At 52.2% G+C, this 15774-nt stretch overlaps 1 protein-coding gene across 2 annotated transcripts; it reads right to left on the bottom strand.

Moving 5' to 3' along the window:
- Window positions 1-1122: 1122 nt before the first annotated feature.
- Window positions 1123-11864, bottom strand: Cyb561 (cytochrome b561). 2 transcript variants are annotated; one of them, XM_034507413.2, is made up of 7 exons: window positions 11471-11859; window positions 7210-7412; window positions 5168-5379; window positions 4139-4237; window positions 3772-3875; window positions 3176-3333; window positions 1123-2993 (listed from the first exon to the last, which is right to left on the bottom strand). In XM_034507413.2, the coding sequence occupies exons 3-7, from the start codon at window positions 5364-5366 to the stop codon at window positions 2801-2803; spliced, it is 753 nt and encodes a 250-aa protein (XP_034363304.1). In that variant the 5' UTR covers window positions 5367-5379; window positions 7210-7412; window positions 11471-11859; the 3' UTR covers window positions 1123-2800. The 2 variants fall into 2 exon arrangements, with proteins under 2 accessions (XP_034363304.1, XP_076791737.1); XM_076935622.1 differs by lacking the exon at window positions 7210-7412 and having other exon boundaries at window positions 11471-11864.
- Between the last annotated feature and the right edge of the window lie 3910 nt (window positions 11865-15774).

The raw sequence follows: 15774 nt of genomic DNA, 5'->3' as shown, positions 1-15774 counted from the left end.
ATCAGAAGACATAGATGTTTACATTATGATTTATAACAGTAGCAAAATTATAGTTACGAAGTAGCAACAAAAATAGTTTTATGGTTGGGGGTGGGTCACTACAACAGGAGAAACTTTATTAAAGGGTCACAGTTTTAGAAAGGTTGAGAACCACTGATTTACAGGGGAAAACCAACATGATTCTGGCTCCTACACACTAGAAAACAGCATGAGGATAAAGCTTAACAAATGCCTGGGAACCCCTTATGAGCGGATTTGCTGTAAGCTCCCTTTAAATAGTGAGCTCTGGGACCAGACATAGTGCCTTTAATCCCAGCACTTAGGAGGCAGAGGCAGTCAGAGCTTTGAGTTCAAGGACAGCCTGGTCTATAGAGTGAGTTCTAGGACAGCCAGGGATATACAAAGAAACCATGTTTTGGGAAGAAAACAGAGACAGAGAAAGTTAGATCTCCAGTGGGGTATTTTTAGTTTTGTTTCTGTCGCTGAGGGTATTTTTGCTTGTTTTGTTGTGGTGGTGAAGGTGGTAGTGGTGATACTGGAACAGAACCCAGGGCCATGCCCATACTAGGCAAGTGCTCTACCACCTTGAGTCCTGTTATTTTAAGATTGGGTCTGCCCTTATAGTCCAGGCTGGACTCAAGATCCTCCTGCCTGCCTGCTATGTGTTGTGATTACAGGCATGTACTACCATGCCTTGCTTTAAATGAGAAGGCTCACCAAGTATAGGTAGGCACAGTGAGACCCATCTAAATTCTCCATAAGCACAGCTCCTGCCTGGGTCATATAAATTAACCTAACACAAATCTCAGCTCATTCTTAAAAGTTTTACTCTTCTTCTTAAGTATCAGAAACCCATGTTGAAAGGGTCAAATAGACACTATACTGGGCATGTCCAGCTACCCAGGCTCAGACAGGTAAAAGGCAAGAAAGGATGCCCTCCACTGGACCAAACCTGGCCACCACAGAGGCATGTCAGCCCTGTGCTGAGAAGCTGCCAGTCACTCTATCTGCTGTACCCAACCTGAGGACAGTTTCTCTCATCTCTAGTAGAACATCATGTATGACAGCTTAAATCTGTGGACCCTTTTCTTGTCTCAGCCAATGAAAACAGAAGGCAAGCGGTCAGCTGTAGACATTTATTGATTCATCTGTTGCACCAACATCACACTGTACATCACAGGAGACAGAAGAAACAGAAGAAACCACAGACATCTACTTAGGGGCCTTCTTTGGTCCTTAGTCATGTATCATACACTTTGGCAAAAAGACTACTTTACAGACTCATCGCAGGCAGACCTAAATTCTAATTCTCTGTGTAGTCTGGCAAGGGAGACTCACAATGGTACTCGTTAGTTTGTCTAAGGATGAGTCTCCCAAATGTAAACACTTGACTCTACAGTATGCCAACTGATGACAGAATTTCTAAGATTCCCCTATCCTTACAGCATATACAATTAAAACTGGAGGCAAACCTCACCATCCCAGCAAATGGCGAGATGGGAGAAAAGGCCAGGGTGCTAGGTAGCATCAGGGAGAGGGGCTACACCACAGCTAGGAGAAGAGACATCATCAGAAGCAGGACCCACTGCACAATCAGAAATCTGACAGAGAAGGCCAGCCTATTGACCTAAAAGAACTGCCAGGTTCAGAAACCATTCATTTCCTTACTGAGTTAACCATGTGTGTCACAAACTCTGAGGCTCAAAATCTAAGAGAGAAGGAAAACAGAGAGCATGTGCCAAACCAGAGAACACAAGATTAGTGCTCTAATCCCAGTATTTCTAGACTCGAGCCAAACAGTGACTCAGCTAACAACACAACAGGCAGTAGGGGGGTGAAGCTAAGGGAAGGCACCACAGGAGACCAATCCCGTTCCTCTCTTCCACTTCAGTCCTTCTGCCCAGTGATGATGGACCCAGGGGTGGGAGGACCATAATCTCCCAGCGCTGCTTTAACCAAGCCAGGGTACCCCAGCAGCCCCTGGAGAAAAAGACAAACAGCAGCCCTCTTCCAAAACCTCAGGAGGTGTGTGGCCTCCTGCTCCCAGAGCCTGCCCAGGCTGGCCTGTAGAAGGAAACTAGGGCTTAGCCCTGCTGAATGGAAGAACTCTGCCAGGGCGGCTGGAGGCCAGGAGGCCCCTCACTGCTAGCAGCCTGCCCTCCTCCACCAGGACAGGTATTTACCTGCGTTTTGATCACCAATCCCCTTCCCCACAAAAAGCCTATTTAAGGATCAGGGATTTAAAAAGAACAGAAAGGTCCAAGACTGTGGCCAACCCACACGCCTGGGCTCCCTTGGTAGCCAGAGTCAACCTTTCTGGGGAGCCTTACTCTGAACACCAGCATACTTTACACATGATATCACTTGCTCTACTGCCAAGAACGCGTGCTTCCCAAACTTCTGAAACTCCTGGGTTGAATACAAAAAGCAGCAGTCTTGACTTCTCCATGCCAGTTCCTCAGGCCCAGCCCCAGCCATCTGCTGCATGGAGGGCGGAGCGGCTCAGACCAGGCTTGACCCCAGATTCCCTAACCAAGCTTTCTGTATGTGAATGGACAACAGGGGCTACAGGCAGAGCCTACTCATGGCTCATAGATACATCAAAAGCTGCAGAGAGGAAGGAGAGGAAGGGAGACCAGGACAATGGCAAAGCCCGGAACCCCATTAAACTAACAATACTGCCCCACACTCCTGTACCTAAAGACTTAGTGTCTGCAGGGAAGAGCAAAAAGACATCTGGAAACCCACAGAGCCAAGAGGACCACCTGATGCAGCCCCCTGTACAGGACAAGGAAGGCAGTCACTGGGGGCTGGGGCTGTCTCCCTCTGTCAGTGTCTTGAAGTCCATGGAGAGGGCTTGTTCTTCAGCATGGGACGGCCGCTTCCAGTCAGCTTGAGCCAAGATGTACAGCACAACCACCCCAAAACAGACCAGCAGCAAGCCCAGCACGTTGGCCAGGACCCCCTCGGGTTCAAACGTGCTGTACTTGGTCCTGTAGGGTAGAGTGAAGGGAAAAGCCACCAAGGGTCCCAGTTAAGACAAACAGTCCAAGACTTAGAGATGTCTCAGGTTTCCCAATGCCCAACCTTCCACCCTCCCAGTGAGAAGCCAGCTCAGAAAGAGGCTTCCACGAAAGCAGAGGGCCCTTGGGCCCTGCCTCTCCAGGACACTTACCCAAGTTTAAACAGCAGGGCCTCCTTCAGGCCCAGTAGGGCTGTGCCCACAGAGAGGAGGAAGATGGTGGCGCCAAAGAAAATGTGCTGAGGGCGGTAGCGGCTCCGCAGAGAGAATGAGGCTCCAGGGAACAGGAAGAAGCTGAAACCCACGAGCCACTAAAAGGAGAGAGGGCTCTACTGAGCCATGAGCTAGCTGTGACCTAATGGGAGACCACCAAAGCACTCGTGTGTCCCCTTAAGTGCAGAAGTGAAGCATGAACTGCTTGTGGGAAAGGCGGACTGGTCCCACTACTTGAAGCCTTTGCCTTGAGGCCTTCCTCAGCCCTCTAACCACAGTTCCTCACCCTGTGGCTTCAGGAAGCTGAAACATGTAACTCAACAGTGTAGTCAGTGGGCAGAGTAAAGGAGTCTTGGGTACTCTGGCCTCTAGAATTTAGATTATACTCAGGTCAACCTCTGAAAACAATCCAACTAAATTAATCTGCTCTTTTCCCTTCTGGACATGCACCCTGGAGAATGGGCCCCTTTATGGCATACCCGAACCCCATGTCCCCTCCCTTTGCCTCTCCCAGCCCTTGCTGGCATGTGACTCACCTGCACAAAGTAAAGAACAAAGACTAAGATCCCACACCAGCTGTGCAAGCTGTACAGGTCAGCATAGCCCTTCTTCTTGTGGTAGTCGAACACAGCCACCAAGCCTGGAGCAGAGGCAGGGGCCATGTGAGGACAGGGCTAGTGATGGAAAAGGGAGGGGAGGGGAGACCTGGGGGAAAACACTAGCCAGAACTTCTGGGCTTTGGTCCAGCCAGATGATAGCCAGCACCCAGTGTCCCTGCCTGCAATGCCTGAGGAGAAGAGTAGGGGCAAAGCCAAGCAGCTTGGAGCAGGGACAGTGTGTGTCCAGCAGCTGCTGCTGGAGCCTGAAGCTGCAGGTAGAGAGGGAAAGGCTGTGCTCACTTACCCACCAGGGCGAGAATGAAGGCAAAGACATGCAGCAGCCCATGCAAGATCTTGGTCGTTCGTTTAGCTTCTTTTCTGAAGACACGGTACACCAGCAGAGCTAATGGGAAGTGGACGTAAGGGTGCAGGCCTGTGCTGGACAGCAGACTGTGCTAAGAGCTTGTCATGAGGCTTGCCAGTCACGGAAACTGGAGGAATCAGGACTCCATAGGGACTTTGCACCCATCCTGGTCAAGGTCCCCCTGAGTCCTTCTACCCCATGCACATCAAGGGGCCAGGAGAAGAGGCCACACCACACTTTTGCCACCATCAGAGGCAGCAAAGGCAGGGCTCTGCCAAGTACCCACTCTGAGCAACTGCTAGGCCTGGGATGTAAGTCTGATTCAGTATTCAGGACTCATCATGCCATCAAACTGAGGTGATGGCCGGACTCAGTGTACCCATTAGCAGAGTGCAGTTCTGGAACTTTTAGATAGGCAATCACTGCTCTTGATAGGCAGGCAGATTCCCAGCTTTCAAGGCTTAACGTGATCCTGCCTAACTCTCACTGCCCCTGGATGCCTCCTAGGACCTGCTGCTAAGAGGTGGCTGTTGGTAGCCCTGCCACCACCATCCAACCCCCACAGGCCATGCTCAGGCCAAGCACCTGCTAGCTCTCACCCCAGGGACAGACACTCTAGCTCAGCCATGTCCACATGAAATAATACACACATGCATGTATATCTACTTTTTTTTTCCAACTTCCAGCTGCCCCTGAAGATAACTCATAACCAGCCTGACCCTGCTCTAGAAGGCAGGTGTAGCTCCTGACATGCCACCTGCTGAAACCAAAGGCAGGTACCAGTGCAACCCGTTGGAGAGCAGCTATCACCCTCCAACCACATCTGTCTTGTCTAGAATCATCAAATAATTTGTCTAAGTGGAAGAAATGTCTGGGGTGACAGGATCCCTGCACACTGCCTCTCCCAGAGACAGCTATAAACTGAGGCACAGAAGAGTGACTGAGGGGAGCTGGCCCCATGGGACTCACCGTCTCCTTGCAGGAAGATCATGCCTATGACCATGCAGAGTGGGTGCACATTAAACTGCAGGGAGCTTTCCCAGGCAATGCCACCTCGGTACAGACCCAGCCACGCACCAGTCACAGCTACCACGGTGAGGCCCAGCAGCTGGGAGAAGGCCACATAATATGGCAATGCAGCTGGGACAGACACAGTACCGTGCTCCATTCCGAGACCCCAGCTGCAAGAGAGAGACAGAGCTAAAGGGAGCCACCCCAAGAGTCAGCATGAGCACCCCAGAGAGGGCCCCTTGTTCTACATAACCCTTTTCTGCCCCCACTGTACCAGACCACAAGCTAGCCTACTGCTCCCACCCCACCCCCATCGCTCCTTTCTAACTCCTTCCCAAACCAAGTATGGGAGGAGGTGCTCTCCTCCCTCAGGTGAGATTTCTAGAACTGAAGGCTCCAGCACTGTGACCTCACACTCAGAACCCATGTGTTCCCGTCCACCCTGCTGAACTGCTGATGGTCTATGCAGGAAGATGGAGCTGGCATGTTGCTATCTAAGGAGGCACCACCTGTATCAGGAGACCCATGACATCCAGTGCATGCAAACCTGCCTGTCAGGACAACCTCAGGCTAGCCCTCAGCCCTTCCCCTGCGTGTTCTCCTGTCCCCACAGTGTTCCCATAAGAAAAGAAGGTGGAGGGGGAACAGGCTGGCTCTGGCCTCTGTTCCCTTTGCCTCAGAGCTGGCAATGGCTGGGACTCAACGCAAAAGTCCTACCCTGGCTGGACAAGGCTACCACCAATGCCACCACCACTGGGACATCAGAGCTCCATCTTACTGTTCCTTCCCTAGACAGGCAGGACTTGCCTCCCCAGCCAACCACTTCCCAGCAGCAGTGAGTACCAGAAGATGCACACAGCAGCCAACAGGAGCTGTGGCAGCCACTTCCCCAACACCAGCTAGAGCATGTGCTGGCCCAGCAGCTCGGGCCTAGGTCTGCCAGGTCCTCCAGCTGATCAGCTCCAGCTCCCAAGTCTCTGACAGCAACTCCTCCATTTGAAAAGAAGACCAAGGCAGTTAATAATACACTGTCTGGAGACAGACAAAGCAAGGCCTGTGCATCCTCACGTGTTTTGTCAGACGTCCACACACATTTTTGGTAGAAACAGCCCCACGCATCTTCTAAGCCATCCACATGCAATGGCATAGCACATACATCTTTGCATGTGGATGAACACACTTCTGTCCCATCAGTTCAATAACGCCACATTACTGCACTAGAGATCTCTGTCTCTAGCTGAGCCCCTAACTCCTGCCAGCGGGCTCTGCCATCCTACATTGAATATTCAGGAGACTGGTTCTCAACTTTCATGGAATATGCACCATTCAGAGACTTGTGTGAACCCAGGCTAGCCTCTTGCTCAAATTCTTGAAATTTTTTTTTCAAGTTACCCCTGTTGTGTGGGAATTCTTTCTGAAGAACTGGCCAAGAGTAAACTCCTGTTTCTGAAATTCTTGCTGCTATCCCTGTCTGTCCCCAGTGTGACTGCAAAATCCCATGCAAGTTCTGTTCTCCCTCAGATTCCCACCCCACTGACATTTCAGTCTCATCCAAGATCAGTGTCCTCTCCCATCACAACATCCCAGATAATGGACTGCCCTCCTCCTGCCCAGGGAGTCCACTGAAGGCCACGCAGTGCAGGGGCTCTCAGGTCCTTTCCTCTCGGCCATCTTTGCAGTCATACCAGATCATGCTAGCCTCTCCCTAATCAATCTGCCTGACACACCAGGACAAGCCTAGCTTTGTTAAGTCCTATCACCCCAGCTGCCACACAATCCTAACTTGTCTTTCTGCAGCCCCATTATGTTCCCACCAGGTCCACATGGGGGCTTCAATCCCCCTGCAGTAGCAACACACCTGCTGTTAGTGCAGTCCTCCTGGTATTGCCCAGCTTCCCTCGCAGATTCACTCCAGGGCAATGGCACCTTACTCACTACTTTGTCCCCAAGTGCAGCTCCAGCCCTCCTCTGTACCCAAGGCTCCCCCAAAACTTCCTTACCCTCTTGGGTTCTGCTCTAGATTAGTCCCACGATGCTCCCTGTGGAAGTGTCCTGTCCTGCTCCTTAAAAGCAAGAAGGCCACTTCACCCTTCTCCGAGACTCCTTGGGTATCCAACAGAGAGAGAACGATGTCCCCCTGTAGTCTTCTGTCCTGCCTTCTCTCCAGGTCACTCCTCCCTTATTAGATTCATCTCTTGAGAGCCTGAAGCACAGCAGAATCTGATTAGCTCCCCGTCAGGAAGAACAGCAGGAGCAGATGACCCGCCTTCTTCATACCGCATAGGATACAGAGGGCAGATCCAGGATGCAGGGTCAGGCACTTGACCCGCCACGGCCTGCTTTTTCTGTTTCAGTCTCTCAAAATGGGCAGAAACCCTAGAGAAGGTCTCTTCACAAGGGAATGATTGGGGTGGCTTTACCATCCCACTGAAAATTCTTTCTGGAATTCCCTGTGTAGCAAATACCTAAGTAGTGCCTGCACCCACCCAGAGTGAGACAGAGCTTGTATGCATCAGCGGGTTGGGGACCCAACAGCTAGTGAACCCCACACTCTGAACCAAGCACTTTGTACCCTCTCTGTTTAACCCTCAACTATACTGTGAGCAGAACAAGAGTGTGATCCCAGTGTGATAGATGGGGAAGTTAGGGCTCAGAGACAATAATAAAACGCCATGCCCAAAATCACCTCAGCAAATAGCTGCTTCACTGGCTGCTGCTCCTTATAGCTGGCAACGTTAGATGCTAGAACCCCACAGAAAAGATGTGGGCCCTGCCAGCAGCAGCCTTCAAGCAAGTATTAATAGTAGCAGATGTTACAAGAAGGGCCATAGAGGGCTGGGGCTCTCTGGCTCAGTGGCCGAGCACTTGCCGGGCATAGTCAAGGCCTGAATTCAAACTCCACCACTGCCAAGTGCAGGTGGTGGGAAGTGGGGATAAAAACTCAAGCCATCCCTGCATGGCCCTCCCCACCAGACCAGGAGAAGGGTGCCATCCTTTGACAAATGGCTCACTCCTCTGAGTCTCCTGCTAGCACTGTGGCTCTGAACTTCCTCATGCCCAGTAACTAGGGTGGCACTGTCACACATCCCAAACACTTAAGCCAATCAAAGCTTTGGTGGCCTCTGGTAAATAGGAGAATCTCCCTGGCCCCTGCTCACCCTCAGTACTGCCCTAGTGCCAGGCACAGGTGCTGCCCGCAGCTCTCTAGGAGCAAAGGGTTCCAGGGGAGGGAGGGAGCAGCATCTTCCTTCCCATTCACTCTCAGGGAGGACACCCAGCCAAGCCTGGGAACGAGGAGGCAGCCTGGGGACAACGTGAGCAGGACTGGCCTCAGGAAGTATATCCTTTGAAGGTAAGGCTACAAGATGATGCAAGAGTCATGAGGGGGCTCACAAGCAGGGCCACTCACTTTAGGCAGGCATAGCTTGCCTGTACAGAACCTCATATTCACTACGTTCTAAATGTGCGAAAGCTGGAGTTATAGAAAAGATAAAGCCGTGCCAGGCACCTGCAATCCCAACACTCAGGGGCTAAGGCAGGAGGATTGCAAGCTCCAGGCCAGCCTGGGCTACATAGAGAGACCATGTATCAAAAACAAAAATTATTGAGTTGTCTTGTGCCTTACAGATATTCAGGAAGCCTTTAATAACAATGGGTGCTCCCAAGGCTCTGGACAGAGCTGCTTGGCCTGTGGCAAGCCTGTATCTTATCCCTTGTAAGCATGTATATTTGCATCACGGTCCCTGGCTATGCTCTCACCATAGGCTGCTCTTGCCTCTGTGTTTCCAGAGCACAACAGTGGGTTATCACTCCTCAGGCTGGAAATGGCCACTCTTGACCCTGGGGTTCCTCTGCTCCCACAGATCTGTGTCTTCTCTCCTTTTCTCTCATCTCCTTTCTCTCGGATCATAGTCTCACGGTGTAACCCAGGCTGGCTTCTAACGTGACATCTCTCTGCCTCGGCCCTTTGATATATCACAGTTCAGAATTTTGCAAGGAACTGGTGCCCATGTGGCCCCTTACATGGCTACTTTCCTTCCTTTCTGAGAGTTCAGGGTGGGGTGACAGATGTCTGGGCTGTGACAGTCAAGTAGATACACCCCAATCTCCACACGCCACCTGCAGACTGGCTCCCACTTAATGCAATCACACAGGGACACAGCTGCCCTCAGGGCGCAACCTGTGCTGAACACCACGCTCCCTCTCCAAGCCCATTGTGTTTTATTAAAAGGCAACCGGGCCTAACCTCATTACTGGTACCAGATGCACAGGCTGAACAGCCCAGGAGGCAAAGCGGAGCACAGGGAAGCTGGACAGCAGCAAACCTGGCTTGGCCACAGCCCTCCCACAGCGGCAGGCTTTAATTGAGTTAGAAAAGACTGTGGTGGGGGCAGGGACTAGAGCTTTCTTTGATGCATAAGGTCCTAAGATGTGATGAGACAAAAGGCAAAAAGAAGCTGAGCTGTTGGGCACCCAGGGTGCACCAGGAAGAAAGCAGAGTCTGCATCAGGTGTGGCCTCTGTACCAGAACTTGCCAATAGTTAAAAATAAAAGAGCTTGTTTCATTGCAGAAGGGGAAAGCTGAACTTTAAGGGTTGAAATGGTTTATCTTTTTAAATCCAGTCTGTATGTTGTCTTTACACCAGGGTAATTTGAAAATATCATTATTTATTTTTATGGAGGAAGGGCCCCATGAATGCCAAACACCTAAGGCATCTGAGGGTTACAGGGCAGCCTGGGCCACAGAGATGTAATCCAAAGTGTGTTCCACTGTTTACTACTGTGTACAATCAGGGAGGCCTTTTCCATTCTCCGAGCTGGCCTCCTCAACTGTGGGGGTGTGGGGTGGGGACCTTGGGACCTACCTTATTGGACTTCGGACAAGTTAAATGAAAAAAATATGCACAAATGCTTAGTATAGTGCCTGCCGCCTGGCTAGGACTCACGAAAACAGCAGGTGAACAAAAATGGTATCTCCTTAACGTCATAGTGGCGTCAACGGACACATGAGGATGGGCCACAGCACAGACCCCTCCTGCTCACCACCGACCTAATCCCCCTAAAGAATAGAAACTTCTAGTGCAAGGAAAACTGTCAAACAGCCTGCCTTTAGTTCTTATTGTTGTGGGGGCCGGGGGGGTGGGGTGGGGTGGGAGGGGGGTGGGTGGGAGGGGGAAGCTAAATTAGGATCTTTCTCTGTAGCTCGACTGGCTTTAACCTTCAGTCTGCCTGCACCAGCCTCCAACATTCTAGGATGGCAACCTCTTGTCACCACAGGTGACCTAGGTAGTAGTTTTAATGTCTGAAATTTCACATTTCCACTTATACTCTAATTAATTGTGAGTTAATTAGAAAATGGAGCGCGAGGCCTGGCATGGCCTTTAAGCCCAGCATCCAGATGTCTGTGAGTTCAAGAAGCCAGGGCTCTGCCCACGCAGGGACAGTAGCAGGCAGGCCATCTGTGGGCAACTCCACTTCTGGTTCCAGGAGCTCCACCTACAAGGGGTGGGGTTGGAGCAGTCCAGTATTTCCTTCCAGATCCAAGTGCTGACGAGCAATCAAGGTATTTAAGGGAGGTGAGAACACTTTGCTTTTTGTTTTGCTAAGAACAGGACAGACTCCAGGTGCCGGAGATGGAACTTTTCTTAAAGAAAATTGCCCAGACAGAAAAGAGGACAGGCAACCAAAAAGGGTCTGTAACTTGTGATGCAGAGCAAGAGGAAAGGTGGTAAGGGTGACCGGAAAGAGGAGGTGGCCTGGCTACCACTCGGAGGAGTCAAAGGCGGCAGCAGATCCCTCCCTCCGAGAAGTTCCGCACCTGCGTCACTTCCAAAGCCAAAGCCCGAAGCCAGGCCTTCTGCCAGTCTAGGAACTAGTTATCCGGCCCGAGGACGGTGGGATGCGGGAGAAGAGAGAGGATCCAGCAGGCCCGCACCTGAGCGCAGGGACCAGCCGCGGGGACAGTGGGGGCTCAGTCGTGACGAATGCAGATTGGTCCACACCCACCCTCTTTGTTCTACAGTACAGCCGCAGGCCCCTAGACTTGAACTCGGCTCCCCAGCAGTCCCCATTCTAACTCGGGCAGACGCCGCCCGCGCTCCCCCGGCCGCCTTGCCGGGTGCCAGCAGCAGGAACCCCCGCGTCAGGGGACAGGCGGGTCGCTGCGGGCAGGTGCGCGCGGGAGGGCGGCTGGAAGCCCGGCCTCGCCTGGCCGCAGTCCCCGCCGCCCCTCCGCGCGGAACCCGCCGCCCCGCCGCCTACCTCGTCCCGCCGCCGCCAGGCCTGCGCGCGTCCCCGTGCCACGCCGCGCCGCGCCCCGGCCGCTCGGCAGGTTCCACGGGCCTCGGCGCGACGGTGTCGCCATGGTGACGGGGCGGTGGCGGGGCGGCGGTAGCGCGCTCGCGGAGGCGACCGTCACCTGCGCCGGAAGTACCGCCAGGCGCGGGCACTCGGGAGGGCACCGCGGCTACAGCGACCCGCACTCCCGACCCGAGCTCTGGCAGCTTCGGGTCCGGCGTGCGGAGAAGGTTAGCGGCGCGGGTTCGGCGCCCGGGTTCCCGGTCTCTAGCCTCTCGCTCTCTACTCTCTCTCCACGCCCGAACCCAGGAGGCCGCTAGGTGTCAGGCCCGGCCTGGGCCCAAGCTCAGCTCCGGGAACCCAGGGTCATCTCTCCCAGCCCTCGTGGGCGGAGATGGCACTTTACACTTTACTGGAAGGCTGGGAATAACCCTGCCCTCCTCGCATCTGCACACCCGCCACATAGACCACATAGACTGTTGTTGATACAGTTTGCCTCGCTTTTTTTTTTTTTTTCCACTCCAGGATACACAGAGGGAGAGAGGGGAGAGGCGGAGGGAGAGGGGGAGGGAGAGAAGAGAGAGAGGAGAAAGAGAGGAGTGAGACAGAGAGAAACAGAGACACCAATCTAAGAGATAGATTCGACCCTTCCAACTTCTCATTCAATGCCTAGACCTGGTGTGCCAAGGTCTGTACTTAAACCTGTTGCCAAGACCAAGGCAGGGAGCTTAGTGGATCCTGGTCCCCTATCCAGGAAATGCTACCAGTAGATAAGAGACCAGCTCAGATTTCCTACAAGCTGGGAACAAAAGGTTCTTTCCTGTTGGATGCCTGGCCAGACTCACCAAGAGAAATGGGGTATTTTATCTTGTGAGGCAAAGCATGGCTGTACTACCACCCTCCCCCATGAAGGCAGTCCTTGGAGCCCCTCAGCATGCTGGGAGCTTCGCACAGGTAGAAGCCAGAATTGGGGGGGGGGGGGGGTTGCCTTCTTAGAGGTTGAGTATGCTGTCTAGTGTGCACTTGAGATAGAACCAAGAGCTGGAATTCCGTTAAGGTAACTTCTCATATGGCAGAAGCTGGTGGACGTTCTAAGGTAAGCAGCAGCCTCCTTGCTGGGCTGACAGCAGGCAATAAACACATGCTTATAAACTAAGCAAAGAGCAGAGCTATTTCTCATTGTTTGGTGGGTGTATTTGGGCTTCTGGGAGGAAAAGGAAGGATGGAATCTTGTTTTAAGTGCTGGACTCCCTGGCTACAGTGCTGGTCTTTCAGGGCCTTCAAGACCTGAGGAGGCTCCTGTTGGGAGGATCGTTTGCTGGATCACCCCCTAACTCATTCCTTCAGGTCTCCAGGCCTACAGCTTCAGAGTGCATTTCCTGACTGCCAATGTGGCAGTATGGGAAAGACTAGAGTTATGACTACCCCCCTCCCACACACACAGTATGCAGGGAGGGGCCTTAAGGAGCAGAAAAGGCGCTGAGCAGAATGAATCTTGTTCTCATAACAGGATGCCAGGCCTAAGACCCACTCCCACCTGGCACATTCTTTCTCCCCAGGATCACCAGGTTATCAGGATTCCCAGTTAAATTTCTTTTTTTTTTTTTAATTATTTATTTATATGAGTACACCATCAATATCTTCAGCTACACCAGAAGAGGTCATCAGATCTCATCACAGATGGTTGTGAGCCACCATGTGGTTGCTGGGGATTGAACTCAGGACCTCTGGAAGAGCAGACAGTACTCTTAATCACTGAGCCATCTCTCCAGCCCCCCAGTTAAATTTCTATTTTAAAAATTTAGCTTGAATATTTTCTAAGTGTTTCACAGATGTAAGCGGTTCCCCTGTGTGTGTGTGTGTGTGTGTGTGTGTGTGTGTGTGTGTGTGTGTGTGTGTGTGTCTGTAGTCAGTATTGGTTTTTATCTGTGTAACCCTGGCTGGCCTGGAACTCAGAGATCTGCCTGCCTCTGCCTCCCGAGTGTTGGAATGAAAGGTGTGTGCCATCACCACCCAGCCTGTTTTTACTTTAAAGGTAAGCTTTTAATTTTTTATTTCACCATGGAAGCCTAGTGTAGGTGTAGCTCCCGAGTGTTTCTGGAGTCCTTAGAGTCCAGAGAAATGTGAAGAGCAATAAAGAATCCACATGCCTGAGCTAAACAATTTGTATCAGCTCTGAAAACTGAGCCCTGCCCTGCACTATACCCTGGCCAGCTCTCAGCCGAGGAGCAGCTGCAGGCGCTGCCACCGCCACGGCCACCAGCCCTGTCTCCACCACCCTCAGACTCAGGAAGCAGCATCCTCGGGTCCTTTGGGATTATGTATATATGTAATGGTTAATGTGATCAAGTTGAAAATAGAACCATGAGACACTCTGGGAGAAAAGCTTATCTTCCAGATGCATGGCCACTGGAAGTGACCAAGAGACCAGCAACCCAGGAAGGATCAGAGCATCTATTAGAACAACCACTGTAGTGGCAAGAGTAGCAGCCAGGCAAGACACTGACCCGGGTGCTTCCAGAGCCATTAGTAAAGGCAGCCACCTGAGACCTCAGGAACACTAAGGGGAGGGGACAGGGACATCAAAAAGCAAGTTGTTGCCCATCCATGGTTGATTCCAAGGCTGGTCCATTCTGAGAAAATAAGACTTAGACAAACAACATACTGTCGTTACAGAACCCAAATGTGGAGAAGAGGCCAGGTGAGCCAGTCAGGCTGAGGTCTTCCCCTGCTGGGCCCCGAAGGAACAGGACAGGGCTGGCTAGAGGCTGTGGGGAACCAGCCTTGGGCAGGAAGTGGTGGTTGTTACCATCTAGGGCTCTTGATCAGGTCTGGTTCCTCTGCCAGTTAAAGAACTAGAAGGCAGGGAAGATCTCGAACTGAAAACGGGCAGGCAGCATCAGCAGGAAAAGCATTTACTGGGATTGTGGAAACACGTGCGCCCGGAAAACACCAGAGAAAAAGAGCTTCAAGCAGAGGAGACCCTGGAAGCCAGAAAATTTAGTCTCTTCTCCAGGGCTGGGGGTTTAAGTCTCTGAAGAGTCTTCCTCCTCTAAACCAGGATTGGCCAGACAGGGTTGACAATTGGCCACAACTGTTATGTAAACATGTCTTGAACTTGTTGGGCCAGTCCATCTGCCGATGGCTGGCTGGTGGGAGAGGAAGCCCACAGGGCCTTTGTTTCAAGCTGCCAGACTTTTGTCTCAGGTCAGGATGGTAAGGAAGAAGCTGGCCATCTTGGCAGGTCACCATCTTTATTACCAAACATGTCCCCTCTCTCCAACTGCCCACCAGGGAGTCTATCTAACTCCTGTCCCTCAGTGTGACAGCACTGGGAGGCCATGCTTTCAGTGATCTGTGTCTCTACTCTTCCCTTCCCTCCTTCCGGTTCTCTTCCCGCTCTCCTCCCTTCCTCCTTCCTTCAGGCATGGGTTCACTGGATACCTGCAGTGTGCCAGGCTTTGTTCTAGGCCCTGGAGAGACAGTAAGAATGAAGACAGGACTCTGCTTTCATGTAATTCCAGTGATGTGGGACAGAACAAAGATCAGAAAGGAAACTACAAATTCCATATATATACACATTCATGCTCAGGCAGATGGTGGTCTCCACACCAACCCAATCAAATGAAGCTTAGGCATCGTGCAAGCATTATGAAAAGGTAATAAAGCTAGAGACAGACGGAGAGCAGAGGTAGAGAGCAGAGAGAGAGCAGAGCAGCCTGTTGTGAGGCCAGCGCCAAGGAAAGCTATCTGGGGACAGTAGGGCTGCAGCCATGAGGAGCCTGGGGAAGGGAATTCCCGTGAAGGGCTGAAGAGGGCAAAGGCCCTGGGCCAGGCATGTTCGAGGCTATCTGCCTGCTGCCCTGCCCTCTGCCACTCCTGGAGTGGAGAACTTAGCTGAGTATGCGGAGATGGGAGGCAGGCATGTAAACAGGTCATCAGAGAGCAGAGGTTGAAGGTACAAACTGTGTGCCAGGGTTCCCCCCACCCGTAATGCACAGGGCATCTGAGCAGTCGCCATAGTGTAGCTGCATCTAACCACATTGGCTGTGATCGGCAGAGCCTAGCCAGACTCCCTCTAACCCAGCCCAGGCGGCCTTGTGGGGTTAACAGGAGACCCTGGGCCTCAGCCAGCCTGATACCACTCACTCTGCAACTTTCCCTCCAGGAAAGAAATGAGAAGTCTATGTCCCAGTCAGGTCCTCAGTCCCTATCTCCCCACTTCCCTCCCTAGCCAGGCAGGCAGGCAGGCATCAAACACTGGGCAC

This window comes from Arvicanthis niloticus, chromosome 6 (assembly GCF_011762505.2).
Source record: "Arvicanthis niloticus isolate mArvNil1 chromosome 6, mArvNil1.pat.X, whole genome shotgun sequence".
NCBI lineage: Eukaryota > Metazoa > Chordata > Mammalia > Rodentia > Muridae > Arvicanthis > Arvicanthis niloticus.
The sequence above is the reverse complement of the archived record's forward strand: the minus strand, read 5'-3'. Positions and strand labels throughout refer to the sequence as shown.

Coding starts and splice junctions, on each gene's coding strand:
- Cyb561 (XM_076935622.1), bottom strand. CDS start 5,366: ATGGAGCACGGTACTGTGTCTGTCCCAGCTGCATTGCCATATTATGTG. Junction 3,876..4,138: donor CTTCATTCTCGCCCTGGTGG/GTAAGTGAGCAC, acceptor CCTCTGCTCCAG/GCTTGGTGGCTGTGTTCGAC. Junction 2,994..3,175: donor GCCCTGCTGTTTAAACTTGG/GTAAGTGTCCTG, acceptor TCTACCCTACAG/GACCAAGTACAGCACGTTTG.